The following is a 15665-nucleotide window of genomic DNA, read 5'->3' as shown; positions in this document are numbered from 1 at the left end:
TAAATAAAACATGATTAGGGGAATTCCCTGGCAGTCCAGTGGTTGGGACTCCACACTTCCACTTCAGGGGGCACAGGTTCGATCACTGGTTGGGGAACTAAGATCCTGCATGCCCTTTGGTGCGGCCAAAAAAAAAAAAAAAGAAAAGAAAGAGATTAGTTTCATCACGTGGATTACAGTCTCTCTCAGTCATAAAAACAGATAAGAAGTGTTGATAGGGTGCTGTTGGAACAGAGAAGGGCTAATTAATTCAGTTTTTTTAGGGATTCCCTTTTATTCCCTTTGATGTATTCAAAGGGAATAAAAACAGAGGTAAAGAAAAAGCACAATATATTTAGTTTTGTTGGCACATAAAATATGAGGTAGGAGTGGTCAAGAAATGAGACTGGAGAAGTCTAGGAGGGTAAGGTCATCGAGGTCTTTGAGTGTCCTGTCGTGCTTGGTGTTATCCCACAGGCAGTAGGAAGACATTGACATGTTTATGCAAGGGCAGGAGAGAGTCAGCCTTACATTTTCTCTCCGCTCACCCTTATAGTTCTGTGAAGGATAGGCTTAAGGGTGAGAGACTGGAATCAGGCAGGAGGCTGTCACCCAGGTACAGGCCATGGAGAATGGAAACGATAAAACCTTCAATTGTTTTGAGAGCTCACTATGTGTCAGGTACTGTTTGAAGCATTTCACATGCTATTCAAAGCTTACAAAGACCCTGTTAGTTAAGTTTTATTATCTGTATTTTATAGACAAAGAAACTAAGGCATAAAGTGGTTAATTAACTCACCCAAGATCACATAACTTGTAAGTGTAAGAACCATGATTCACTCCCGGGTTCTTCTAGCTCCAAAGCCCATTTAATTAATACTGTACTACACTGAAGTGAAAAAAATAGAAGAGTAATAAGATTTGGTGCCTCATTAAGTATGGAAGAGTGAAGAATAGGGAGAAATCATAGATGTTTCTTAGTTTTTGGGTTTGTGTGACTGGATTGTGGGGTCACCAATAGACATGGGACAATAGGAGGAGAACAGGTTTTGGTAGGAAGATGATAAATTATCTCTAATAATAGTCATGTTGTATTTTGCCAGTCTTTTTCCAGAGGAACTTATGCATTCTTATCTTAGCATAGTAGTATATTGATGTGTATTGGCTATTTTTCCTGTGTTAATTCATTGTCTTTTTGTTGTTGTTGTTAGCTATTTTCATAGCAGTTCAATGTTTTTTGTAAGCTCTTCATAAGTTAAATTCCTGGAAAAATTGTCAAATATTGACTTACTATTTGAAATACTGTGATGTGCATTACCCTTTTTATGTTCTGCCTTAAATTTATATTGCAAATATGTATTTCTCACTTTGTCTCCAGCTTGATATAAAATTTATTATTCTTCACCCATCTCACTCTGTGAACTAGGTTCCATGCTGACTCCAATTTCTCTGACTGAAATTGTTACAACTGTAAGAATATTTGATTGGTCATAGAGTCAGTGTCTAGTACCTCTGTAGTACATTCTGAAATGTATTTATCCATAACCCTTTTTGCTTTAACATTTTAGGCTCTCATTCTGAGCATGGCTGTCCCTACTATAATAGGTCTCAGCTTATGGAAAGAGGTAAGAAAATTAGATTTTTCATAAGATGAAAATATATGTTATCTATAAGGTAGTGATAAATTTATATGTGTGTGTAGGATACTTATATTGGAACAGTATTCTAACAAAATAAAGCGTGATATACTTAATAATACGTGATTTTCTACCAATAGGAACATGATAGAAGAGGTAAAACATTTTTACAATGCCATCTGATGCAATTTCCTGTAGTCTAATACTGGTATTAATTCAGTTTATAATTGCCAAAGGAAGTGGCTGAATAAATGGTTTTTATTAGTAAATAGTAAAAAGTATTTTGGCAATCCCCAAATTTAAAGTTATAAAAGAATGTAAACTCTTTGGCTTATCATAATGTAACATGAAATTAATTACCAGTAAACCAGTGAATCATTTGACTTGATCCGAAATTTATTTGTTTGCTTACTTATTCATTCAGTGTGCATGTGCATGAAAGATACAACTGATGATTAATTGTTTGGTTGATAAAATTATGTATTGAGCGTAGGCAGTGAATTAACCATACAGTAGATTATTTGGGCTGAGAAGAACTAGCAAGAAACTGAAGGAAAGTAAAGGAATCCATGCCATTTTTTCTGTGAGAACAGTATTGTAATATCGTTTGTCATAAGTTGGCCTCTTAGTGTTTGGAAGTACTCTGAAACAGTTTTAAACTTTCTAAATACTTACACACAGGTTTTGGGGATTTTGTTTTGTATTTTAGTTTTTTCCAAGATTAATGACAGAATTAATGGAACTACAAGAATTTTATGACCCAGATACGGTGGAACTTATGACCTGGATAAAGTAAGAACTGAACTGCCCAAGACTGTTGTTAAGCTATTAATTAATCATTGAATGCTATTTAATGGATTCAGGGGAAATAATAAATTAATCCTTTTCCAAGTTCTTCTCATAAATCTCAGGGATTTTACCCTGTATTTTTAGGGATATTTAGTTTTCATTTAGACATACAATTCTAATTTTCTAATTGAACTCATTTCCATCAAAATATAGTATTGATAAGTTTTAGATATGAAACTCTAGCTGTTAAACATCTAGAAGTGTGGAATAAAAAGGAACCAATGTTCTTTTATTTAGATAGTCAAGAGATGCTTCTTTTAACCGGAGTTGGAGGTGAATGAGCGATGGATTTCTAGTCTTGATAACCAAGGTTAACAAGATTTTTAATTTTAATTTTAACACTCATGCAGATTTTAATACGACAAGAGATGTGCTCTTGGGCCTATAGAAGCTGGGAGTTTTAATTGAAACACCTCGTTCCCTCCCCTAACATGCATATATAACTAAGGGACCCTCAAAGGGCTACACTATCAGTGAAAGGATGGACTATCACAAAATAGCCATCAAGTGGTAGAGAAAGATGATAAGAAAGGACGTCTTCCTTGGTTTCAGCTCTTGGTCAGAAATAAAGTGTCTCCTCTGAACTTGTAGCAGTGCATCTGAATTCACATGTTTGTAGTTTGAAATTATACTTGTCTAATCCAGGAAACCCTGTATCAAGAGATTAGCATAAAAAGTGGTTCTGGGATGGTCTGGAGTGCCTGATATAATCCTCAACCCAGGCTACCCAGGATTTCACAAATAAAGCTTCATGAAGATAAGCTCTAAAGTTACAAAACGCATGAAGAAACAGTTCAACACAGCAAGAATCAGTTGTTGGTTGTGATAAGCAATAGAAGTAGACTTCTAGCAATTTCTGATAATAAAATTTGCTTGTGTCAGTTTTTGCTGCACAGTGGACTACCACAAAACTTAGTGGCGTACAAACAATAAACATTTGTTATTTTGCACCATTTCAGTGGTCAACAGAGTAGAAGCAATTGGTAGGATTCTTCTGGTCTGGGCCAGCTCATCTGGGACTGGATAGTCTGGCATGGCCTTTCTCACAGGTCTAGACTGGGTAGGTGTCAGCTGAGGTCATGGAGTTGACTTAGCGACATGCTTCTCATTATCCAGCCCAGGTGAGACTGGGCTCATTCATAAGGTGGTGGTTGTAGAGTTCCCAAGAGCAGCAAGAGAGGACAAGACGCAAGGTCAAGCATGTTTTAAGTCTCTGCTCAAATTATGTTTGCTGTTGTCCTATTGGCCAAAACAAGTCACGTGACGAAGACCAGCGTTTCCTCCAAGAACATACCTATAGAAAAGAATCATTGTAACCATTTTTCCAGCCAGTCTACCCTATGGATAGAGACTCTGAAATAGTATGAAAATTTTTAAACACATAGAAGAAAAAACTAAAACTTGAAAAAGGAATGAAACACTCTCAGAAAAGGCCAGGATAATAGGGGAAAAAAGGCAAAAAATGTTTCTAGAAATGAGGAATAGGTTTATAGAATAGGTATATAGAAATGAGAATAATAGGTCTTATTATAAGGTCTCGTTATTATAATGACACCTCTTGTATGTATAAAAATTATTTTTTTAGATCATCCTTAGCTACTGCCTATGAATACTTTTTTGTGAATTGCATTTACCTTTGTGGAACATTGACTGTATAGCCTTGTGTTGTCATTAACAAAAGAGAAAGTCACAGCTATGTGTGTGATTTACCACAATATTTTCAAAAACAGCAAAGGCCTAAACATTGGACCTTTTACATCAAATGATTGGACGTTTATGTCACTGTGTTGTGATTTTTCTGTTTCATTTTTGTTTCCCCATTACTGGGGGCTCCTTGAGGACAATGGCTGTGTGCTGTCTCTTTATTTTCAGAGCTTGACAGTATCACTAGCACATAGTAGGTAGATGCTGAATGTTGAATACAGGGAGGTAATAAATAAGTCAGGACATAATAGCAGCCCTTTGGGACCTGTCTTGTGAGTGGCATCTATCTGGGACTTTAGATTATGATTTAGAGTAGAGAAGTCCTTCATGTGTTATCTGGAGATAGACATATGGGTAAAGGTAGGGAAGGAGCAGGAGGATAGATGGATCTGGAAGGAGTTGGGTGCTGGTGGTTAATATTTGCCAAAGACGAATTTGAGAATTCACAGTATCAGCATTGAATTGTCACTCCCATTACCCTGCATTATTTTTTAATAGCATTATTACCACCTGACCTTATATGTTTATACTCTCCCCCTGCTCCCTCTTGAAAGCAGGGACCTTGTCCTCCCACCTCTCTTTTTTAAATATTTATTTATCTTTAGCACTCTGAACAGCTTCTGGCACATAATAGGTGCTCAGTTTTTTTTTTAATAAATCCAAAAATTAAATGAAATGAAAACTGACATTGAAACTTAAGTGTGCAATACATTTTAAGTTGCTTGGTATTTCAGAATTGATATAAATCAGTGATCTAAATAGTATACTTACCTTTTCAGTGTGTGAATCTTTATGGTTCTTTGCAGAAGGCAAGCTCCAGTTGCAGCTGTTTTTGCAGGAAGTCCACAGTTAATGGGTGTGATTAAATTATGCACTGGATGGATGGTGACAAGCTTGCCTCTTTACAATGATGATGATCTTCTCAAGAGAAATGAAAATGTAAGGCATTTTAGATTCTACATTTGGATCATTTTTATTTGACTCCTTAGTATAGTTCTGTAATGACGCATATGTTCCTGGTTAGCTAGGAAAATCCAGACAATTTTAGAAGAGTCAATTAGCTTTAGTTTTTAAAAAGCTGTGTAATACATTTAATCAAGAGAGGACAACATTAGAATATGAAGTTCTGGGCTTCCCTGGTGGCGCAGTGGTTGAGAGTCCGCCTGCCGATGCAGGGGACGCGGGTTCGTGCCCCGGTCCGGGAAGATCCCACATACCGCGGAGCGGCTGGGCCCGTGAGCCATGGCCGCTGAGCCTGTGCGTCCGGAGCCTGTGCTTCGCAACGGGAGAGGCCACAACAGTGAGAGGCAGAATATGAAGTTCTTTGTTTTATGGAAAGTATGGATATGTTTCTAGGAGAAACATTTCATTTCCCATAAGGTTTCAAGGGACTGATGTGTAATATTTTATAAAGGGAAGCATTCTTTTGAGAATATCATTGTTCTCAATCAAATTATTGAAGGAAGGCTTTCAGTTAATGTCTTTATACACTTTGTATTTCCAAGCCAAAATTCTATTATTGCTTATAAAACACTGATTTATTTTTCATTATGGGCTATTATTAATAACTTAGTATAACATTAGTATGGTATCTAATTGCTTCTTGTTCAGAGAATATATTATTTTGAATGTTTGGTATGAATTTAAATGGTAACTTCATATCTGAAGGTAATGACCAACTGAACCTGAGTTCTAAATAGTCTGTTTTTCAGTTGGAGAGAATTTCATATAGTTTTTAAATATACTCTAAGCTAAGGAGGAAGTATAGCAATATAGAAGTTAGACTCTAATACAAAGGTTAGACTTTAAGCTTTGTGACCTTGAGCAACTTTCTGAATCTGGAAGTAATAATAGTTCTTACCTCCTAGTTGTGGGAGTTAAATAAGATAATGCACTATGCCTGAAACAGTAAAATTTAAATGTTAGCTAGTATTAATATGTACTATTAAATTATAATTGTATGTGCGCACACACATTCACATATAACCACAGAAAGTAGAGAGGAGTTCAAAAGCAGGAACAGTCAGTTCTGCCTACAAAAAATCCAAGTCTTCATAAAGGGCATTTGCTTGATCTGGGCTTTGAAGGATGACTAGAAACTTGTTTGGAAAAAGAATACAGTGATTCCAGGTTAAAAAAGTCACATGAGCCTTGAAATTTGTTTGGCCATGAAACTGGAAAATAAAATAAGGCCAGATTCTGGAGGACCTGGAAGGTCATGCTTAAGAATTTAGACTTACCCTAGAGGCATTTGGGAGTCATCCAAGACCTTTCATAAGCCCAGGAGTGGAACCTTAGATCTGTTTTAGAGTTAATTAAGGTCAGGGAACAGTTGAAGCAGGGGAGAGGTCAGAGACGGGGAGATCTACCTGGAAGTGATTTACCTGAGAGACAGCAGCTGCCTCTGATTAGTATTTGCTGCAGTTGAAAAGGTAATGTTGCTTAGAAGATATACTACTGCATATTCCTAAACTTTACTTTTTGTGGATTTAAACCAACAGACCCTGACATGGCTTTGTTGTCTTTTGATTGGTCTTTGTCCTAATGTAGAATTTCAGAATCACTTATAATTAGGTCAGAGTTCTAATTAGGTTCTAATTAAATTTAAACATTTTAGAGTTTTTAGTTTTATGTGACTTGGCTGTGAGAATAGGAACCATTTTTTTTTTTCAAATCTTGGTCTTTCTATATGGTGTCTAGTACATAGCAAGTACTGAATAAATTTGTTGTTAAAATAAAATTCAAATTGAACTCCATAAGTGAGACCATACCATTTGAATTAGATACTGTCTATAATTCATAACATGTGACTAATCTTTATAATCAGTGATTATAGGCCAGTGATTCTCAAACATGGGAAGATGGTGCTCCCAGGGGACATTTGGCAATGTCTGGAGACATTTTTGGTTGTCACAGCTAGGGGAGGGGTTCTATAGACACCTAGTGGGTAGAGACCAGGGATACTCTTAAACATCCTCCAGTGTACAGAACAGCCTCCATTCTGTCCTGACAAAGAATTATCTGGCCCAAAATGTCAATAGCGTTGAGGTTGCGAAACCTCACTCTAGTCTAACAGTAATGTTATTGCCATTGCATAGCGGTGTTTTTTATAGGCCCCAGTAGTATGTTACAGTTTCCCCAAACTTAAAAATAAGTAAAAATATATATTAAAAACTATAAATAAGTATAAGCTGGATAAGATAGAACCATTCATATGAACTTATTTAACAAAGTGAAATGAGTGAGAAACTTCCTCTTGATTTATTAACATTCTGTGTTCCACAGAATGAGTATCTCTAGCACCTCAATGGACATTGGACCTAAAGTTGCTAGATAGACAGCAACCATAACATGTAGTAAGCAGCTGCTGAATATTCTGCCGATAGACTGGAATCTTGGCCAATCTAGGTTGCAAATCTCAGTATTTTCACAACAAACAGTATATGATACTTTTGGCCTAAATTTGGGGTTATCCAAGGTTAACATTTCAGAAAACCTTAAAAACATATTATCTGATAAGATCCAAAGCTTATTATCTAATAAGGTCAGCAGAATTGTAATGAAAAACATCACGTAATCAAGACATGAGTTTTAAAAATGCATCCGTGTTCTTTCAGTATTTGTGACAAGGGTCAAATTATTTTTAACCTCACTGACTTTATCTCATGTATAAAATGAGTATAAAATACTATGATACCTGGTAATAAAGAAAAGTAATGGAACGATTACAACTCAATAATAAAAAGACAACCCAATTAAAAAGATGGACAAAGGCCATTTGCAACAACATGGATGAACCTTGAGGGCATTATGCTAAGTGAAGTAAGTCAGATAGAAAAAGACAAATGCTCCATGATATCACTTATATATGGAATCTAAAAAGGCTGAACTCATAGAAACAGAAGAGTTGTGGTTGCCAGGGGTTGGGAGTGTTGGAGAAATGAGATGTTGGTCAAAGAGTAGAAACTTCTAGTTATAAGATGAATAAACTCTAGGGATCTAATGTACAGCATGGTGATTATAGTTAATAACACCGTACTGTATATTCAAAAGTTGCTGAGAGTAGATCTTAGATGTTTTCCCCACAAAAAAGAAATGGCAATTATGTAACATGATGCAGGTGTTAGCTAAAGCTATGGTGCTAATCATTTTGCAACATATGAGCATATCAAATAAACATGTTGTACACCTTAAACTTACACAATGTTATATGTCAATTATATCTCAATAAAACTGGGGAAAAATGGGCAAAGGACTTGAATGGACATTTCTCAAAAGAAGATACACAAGTGTCCAAAAGCAGATGAATATAAGCTTCCTGAGGGAAGGAATCAAGTCTTAGTGAGTATCTTTATTTTCCACAGATAGTACTAAGAATGTAGTAGATGCTTAATGTATAATTTTGATAAACAGAAGTTTTAAATGTCTTTTAAAGTTGTTGTTTTAATTATATTCTTTCAGATCTATCAAATCTATTCAAAGCGACCTGCTGAGGATATTTATAAAATACTGACATCCTACAAGGCTAATTACCTAATTGTAGAAGATGCTATTTGCAATGAGGTGGGAACCATGAGAGGCTGTAGGGTTAAAGATTTATTAGACATTGCAAATGGCCACGTAAGTAACCGTTTGGAAAATTAAATTTTTTTGAGAAAAATGACTTTATTTAAACTTGTAAAAGTATCATTTTATATAAACTTTATATAAACTCATTTGATATAAACTCATTTGATATAAACTTTTTTTTTTTTTTTTTTTTTTTTTTTTTGTGGTACTCGGGCCTCTCACTGTTGTGGCCTCTCCTGCTGCGGAGCACAGGCTCCGGACGCGCAGGCTCAGCGGCCATGGCTCACGGGCCCAGCCGCTCCGCAGCATGTGGGATCTTCCCGGACCGGGGCACGAACCCGTGTCCCCTGCATCGGCAGGCGGACTCTGAACCACTGCGCTACCAGGGAAGCCCTATAAACTCATTTTATATAAACATTTATAAACTTATAAAAGTATCAGACTTTATTTTTGGAACTCAACTAAGAGTATAGTTAAAAGTTATATAACAGTGGGGGGAGCTTATTAAAAGTAGTTTGAACTATTTTTTCAATGTACAAAAGAAAAGTTGGGCAATTTTGCAAAAAAAAAAGTTTACCAATATCTTGATTCCTTATTTGTTGCCTGTACTTGTGCATGTTCAACATTTATAAACAAAAGATAGTTTGTTTTGAATGATGATTTTATTTTAAGATATTATAAAGAGCAGCCGTTTGTTTTGTTATATTCTTATGTTGAGAAATTCTTATAATTTGATACATATCTAGAAAAATTGCTTACTAAATTGACACAGTCCTGTACATTGAGTCCCTATTATCCACAAAAATTAGTGTATTCAGATCTACTTTAGTTGTTAGGATTTAACTGTATCTTAAGTTTTCATTGATTTTGGCTATTTTACCAAGCTTTCTTACTTCTCAGCCTACAGCGTATACTGTATACCTGGCAACTAAGACTGACAGGGGAGTTTGCATATCTGGTAATTAGTGTTTGTATATCTGATAATTAGGCACTGGAAAGGGTGCCTTTACTCCTGGGAAAGTTGGGGGTGAAGGATCTTAGGCAAAGTTTAGTAGGTCATTCTTGTTTGGAGTGCATATTCTATTCAGGTTGCAGCCAAGACATTTTCTGTCCCTTCCTAATTAATTAGCTCTTTGTCATAATCATCCCAGACCAGTTTGGAGGTGAGAAATTAGTTTGTTGGGTTTTTTTGGGGGGGCCACGCTCTGCAGCATGTGGGATCTTAGTTCCCTGACTAGGGATCGAACCCACGCCCCCTGCAGTGGAAGCGCAGAGTCTTAACCACTGGACCTCCAGGGAAGTCCCGAGAAATTAGTTTTTATGATTTCCTTTCCCTCTCTTCATGACCCCTTAATCTTATAATATAAACTTATTCTGTTTTCTGCTGCATGTATTTTGAATTTTCTCTGTTGGCACTTGATACCTGTGGTCTTTGGCTTAATTGGTGACAGTGGAATTTTATTAAGCGCCAGGTACTCAGTAGTTACTACTGAGTTGCTGTCTGCTGTCTAGAGCCTTGTCCTTCTGCTCTTGGCTGCCCTCTTGCTCCATTTGGAAAATCAGGTTATTTCTTCTTTCGTGTGATGCCAGGCATGGACTTAAAGCGAATCCATCCTTGTATTCTTAAAGTTGACTCTCTGACATCTTTCCTAGGCATTAGAATAATATTTAGTATTTTATTACAGAAAACTCTTCAAGCTAGCTAAGCTATCTTAGTGAACCTCATTAAGGTGAAAATGTAAAGGATTGTACTGGATAAGTCACAGAAACTTGCTTGCTAATGTGAGTCAGTCCTGCACAAGGAGAAGAGTATGAATATACATTAAGAGTATATGTCCATTTCTCAGCCTTGGTAGGCTCCACGATGAGGTTCTTCAGAGGAATGACAGTAGACTATGGAGACATAGGCTTCTAAATTTTAGGATTAAATCTTTAAAAAATTGGAAAACATTTTATACTGATTTCTCAGTCTCAATGGGAAGCTCAAGAATTTAGTGGACATGGTAATAACTCTTAGGAAGAGGCTTTTATTTGCTGAACAATATGAGATGTTTGCTAACCAATGTGAAATAGTCCATGTTTAGCAATAATATGGTTTTTCATATAAATATCATCACTTGTACGTTGATTGCATTTCTTCTGTAAGCTTAATAAGCTTTTTAATATTTTGTTTCATATCATTTGATAGGCGGTTTGTGAAGAAGGTGACAAGATAACCTACTCAAAACATGGAAGATTTTGTCGTGAGGTCAAAATTAACTATTCTCCTTATGTGAATTATTTCACTAGAGTATACTGGAACAGATCCTACTTTGTATATAAAATCAACACTGTGATATCCTTTCAGTCTTGAAAAATAGCAGAGCCTTCATTTCAAAGACTTATACCGCCTGAAGTAAAATGCAATTTTCTTCTGCCTACGTAGCGTCTTTTGGAAATCAGAGTATGGACATTTGAAATGTTGCTGCTGCTTTTCCCCTCCTGCTGTTAACTGGATCTAGAATTCTGTGGGGGAAAGAAGATCAAACATTACTGTCCTTTGGTAAAATGTCAAATCTGCCACTCTGCATCATTCCAGCCAGGTGTTTTCCTTATTGCTACATGGTCTTTAAAGATTTTACCTTCTAAACTGTTGTTAAATTTTCCTCATAAATCTTCATTCCATCCTAACATTAGTCTTGAATTTGAATATATTCGAGGTCAGAGTATATATCTCAAGTATAACATTTAATAAATACTTAATGTGATATGATTATAGAATAGAAGGAAAGAATTATTCTTTCCCTCAAGGCAGTTTCTGAAGGTATTTCATGGTGTATAATAGAACTGAAATATTAAAGTAAAAAACTAATTTAAATGTTCACTGAAAATTTGTGGCATTTAAATTAAAATGGAAGTTATATAAAGGAAAGTGATTTTTAAGGATATACATAAAGATATATCCAGATTTTCCATGATACTGCTCTCCTCATCTGCTGCTTATGTAAATGAGCACTTTCGTAGTAATATACAGTGTATGATATGGCATTTCATCACTTTATGACTATTAAGTGGTTAGTTTTTTCACTTATGCCCATAAATTTAATCATGATAAAACAGTAACTCTTGTTACCTATGTATTTTTTAAAACAGACATTTAAAAGACTGTTCAAAATTTAAAAATAAGAAAAAAATAAAAGAATGTTATTTAGGTTTTTAAAAAATATGGATATGGAGTATATAATCTATTCACGTGTTTTCTATTGAAGTATTAAGTAAAAAATTAAATATCAGAATGAGAATATGAGCAACTAAAAAGAGCAACAATTTCTGGAGATATGTGCAGATGCTGTTTAACATACCTCTGCATAGAGGTGTATTTATGATAAAACACAAGTGCTATTATTTATGAAATGATGATACAATCTTCAACATTAAGAACAAAATGACAATTATAACAAAATTCAGAGCGTAGTTCCACAATCTGTTATGTTCCTTTAAGTTAAATGTTTTCATATTTTTAATTATTAATTAAAAGAAATTCTAAATGATTAATTTGGCCTTATAAAGAGATTCAGAATGGATGTATCATCTTAATAAGGTGGGATACATGTTCAGTTTTACCTTATACACCTGTTAAGTGAACAGATTTAAAAATTTTCACTTGTTAGAGTGCTGTAAAAATTGCAATTTCATCACTCTAAATTACTACATTAGAAAGGAACATCTTTCCATTTTCTTTATTTTCTGTAATATATATTTTAAAAGTACAAAAGCACATGCATTCTTAGATTAGCTCTAAGATGTTTTGTTCTTTTGGAGCTTAAGAATTGTTTGATGGCAGTGTCATATGTCTGGTGCATTAGTTTTATTGGTTCTCATTTTCACGTTTTTATATAACTTTTAACAATTATATTAAGATAGCTACAGGCAGGTTATTTCAGGTTCTCTGTACATCTTAATAGTGAGTCACTAGTATTTAGCTTCAAGCCTTACGAAAATATTACCATAGTTACCTAAGTACACAGTGAATAGTCACATGGTAGTACTTAAAATTAGAGGGAGCATGTAAAACAGTGTAATTTAAAAGCTTGCATATTTTGAAAGGGAAATAGAACAACCTACTTTCTACATAGCACGAAATAGTTAATTGAATTTTTATTGATTTACTTTATGATCAAATAGGCTGAATTAGTTTTGATTGTTGTATGTTTTTTGTTTTTGTTTTTGACATATTAGTAAGTTGCTTTTGCTTCTGTCAACTTATTTCTTAAATAAAATAGGTTTGGATCCGTTTTTAATTGAATTTTTTAAATAATGAATTTTTCACTCTGCATCAGTTGAAAAGAAAAATGTGAACTTTATTATAGAAATAACAATACTGGGTATGAAAGATAAGCTTATTTGCTTCTATTTTAGCTGTAGTTAAAACAATAGTGCTAGAAAACTTTGAGGAGCATTTAATTAATTTCCTTATTTGTAGAGTAGCAAATGATTAAGAATTCTGCAAGTAATTCCATTTGGGTAACTTAACCGTTGTTAGGTATGACAATAAAAATCTACTGTGAAAGGGGCAAAGTTTATGGGTTTGGGGTAGAAGGAATTTCTCAAAGAAATACAAAACATAAATACTTTGCCCTTGATGTTGCAAAACTATTGAAATAAGTGCCTTAATAAGGAGGTTAAAATAAGAAGGTTAAAAGTAAATAAAAGTTTACGTTTTATTTTCAAAAAAATTATCCATTTCTTACTTTTTCATAAGAAAAGTTTGGTAACTTTTTCCTCATCATTAAGCACAGAGAAAGAATTCTCACCAGGCTATTTTCACTATTTAATTCATTGGTAGGCAAATCTTTGTTAAGGGTAGTGATGGGATTTCTAACCTGCTAAATTAATTTATTTAGCTTCTCAAATGCCAAACAACTGAACAAGTAAAACTTACTTGATAAGGTGTATGATATTGACTCTGCTGGTTTACATTTTCTCTAACTTTGGCATCTGTGTCTCGGTGCTTTTTGTTAGACTGGTAGGGTTTTACAGCCTATGGAGTATGCATTGCACTTCTAAATTTTTTTCTTCATTACTTTCTGAGTATATACACAGCATGTTTTTTCAGGACATTAACCCAAATTGCTAAAAGCCTAATGTTATTACACTCTTCCGTACAGTCCAGATTGATTCAAGGAAAAGTAGAAATGGAGGTCAAAAGTGTGCTACAAGTTGGGGCTGAAAAATATGCTTTAAAAAAATAGGCTGTTAATTTCTTGAAAGGAACAGTGAATAGCCATCTTATTAAACTTTGTTGTTTTGGGGAAATCAGTTGTTTTTTGGCCCTTTCTATTTTTGAACTGTTAAAACATTTTGTTGCCTTTTGTGGGCAAAAGTAGTGTCTCTCTTTATAAAATTGTTGGGGTTTCTAAAAGTTGTATGTAAATCAATTTCTTGGTAAATTTATTTTAAATGCATGAATATTTAAAGGGCATACATTATGAACTGTTCTGTGTATTCAAGAACCTATTGTAAAGCACATAACTACTTCCTGATTTACATCTCAATATATTATCTCATTTGTCCAGTTTTTAAAATATACATTCTCTGTTGTTGCTATTTGCTAATAGTTTTAGATCCCAATATGTATTAAAATTACACCTCTGAAAAGTTGCAAGTAAAATTGAACAATTTCTTGTTGAAGTAATAGCTCATTATTTAGTTTTTGAATGTGTAAAATTAATACTTTAAATAAAGTTAGTTGTGAAAATTGCAAAGGAATGTATTTGATTCAGCTATTTTCCATCCATTAAGGTTTCTAAGCATTATATTTGTTTTCCATAATAAAAAAAAAGGGGAGCATTTTAGAACCATACTTGCTGAATTTAACATAGAAGCTCTCTGAATCATTTCTGTTTAGAAGTCTCTTAGAATTTGCAACATTCTAATTTTGGTATGTATAATCTTATGTGCGGTTTTTTTTTTTTTGGCTGCACTGGGTCTTTGTGGCTGCGCTCGGGCTTTTCTCTAGTTGCGGTGAGCGGGGGCTACTCTTCGTTGTGGTGCACGGGCTTCTTATTGCGGTGGCTTCTCGTTGCAGAGCACAGGCTCTAGGCATGCGGGCTTCAGTAGTTGTGGCACGCGGGCTCAGTAGTTGTGACTCAAGGGCTCTAGAGCGCGGGCTCAGTAGTTGTGGCGCACAGGCTTAGTTGCTCTGCGGCATGTGGGACCTTCCTGGACCAGGGATCAAACCCGTGTCCCCTGCTTTAGCAGGCGAACTCTTAACCACTATGCCACCAGGGAAGCCCCTTATGTGTGGTTTTATAAGAGATACACTGAACATCTGACCACTGTATTTAGTGGAATAATAGTATCAAAAAGAAATATGCATTCCATACTCATAGTATAAGATATCTCATAAACAACCCTTTCATATTTTAAATTAATAGCTTTGTACAGCTATTTAACAAAGATGAATACAACTGATTTTATGTTGACTTTTGAATCACATCTACAGCAATGTATATTTAGTTTGTGTTCTTCCTGTAACTAAGGCTACATCTTTGCAAAAGAATAAAAGTTAATTTCAGTAAACATAAATCCTTTAAAAGAGTTGTGTCATGAACTAGTTTACTTTGAACATTAAATGTACTTCTATCAAGAATAAAATTATTTCATGCTTAATTACACTCCTTGTTTTGTTTCTATAATAGAATTTTTAGAATTTTAAGTTGTCTTTTATATATGAACCTTTTTTGGTTGAAGCTTTATTGAGATATAATTTATATACCATACAGTTCACCTATTTAAAGTGTGCCATTGAACACTTTTTAGTATAATCACAGAGTGTGCAACTATCATCACAATCAATTTTAGAATATTTTCATCACCCCAAAAGAGAAACCCCACACCTTTTGGCTGTCACCCACAACCACTCGGTCCTCAAGCAAATTCTACTAA

The 15665-nt window shown here is 34.7% G+C and overlaps 1 protein-coding gene across 7 annotated transcripts in view; it reads left to right on the top strand.

Moving 5' to 3' along the window:
* The window catches only part of DPY19L4 (dpy-19 like 4), a 64184-nt gene extending 50074 nt beyond the window's left edge, over positions 1 to 14110 (top strand). For all 7 annotated transcript variants that reach the window (XM_028500251.2, XM_028500252.2, XM_024115878.3 and 4 more), the window contains 5 exons: positions 1548 to 1604; positions 2326 to 2408; positions 4976 to 5108; positions 8631 to 8789; positions 10927 to 14110. In XM_028500251.2, coding sequence (XP_028356052.1) covers positions 1548 to 1604; positions 2326 to 2408; positions 4976 to 5108; positions 8631 to 8789; positions 10927 to 11091 — 597 coding nt within the window. In that variant the 3' untranslated portion in view covers positions 11092 to 14110. The remainder of the gene's footprint in view (positions 1 to 1547; positions 1605 to 2325; positions 2409 to 4975; positions 5109 to 8630; positions 8790 to 10926) is intronic.
* Positions 14111 to 15665: the final 1555 nt, after the last annotated feature.

Source organism: Physeter macrocephalus, chromosome 15 (genome assembly GCF_002837175.3).
Source record: "Physeter macrocephalus isolate SW-GA chromosome 15, ASM283717v5, whole genome shotgun sequence".
Classification (NCBI taxonomy): Eukaryota; Metazoa; Chordata; class Mammalia; order Artiodactyla; family Physeteridae; genus Physeter; species Physeter macrocephalus.
The sequence above is the reverse complement of the archived record's forward strand: the minus strand, read 5'-3'. Positions and strand labels throughout refer to the sequence as shown.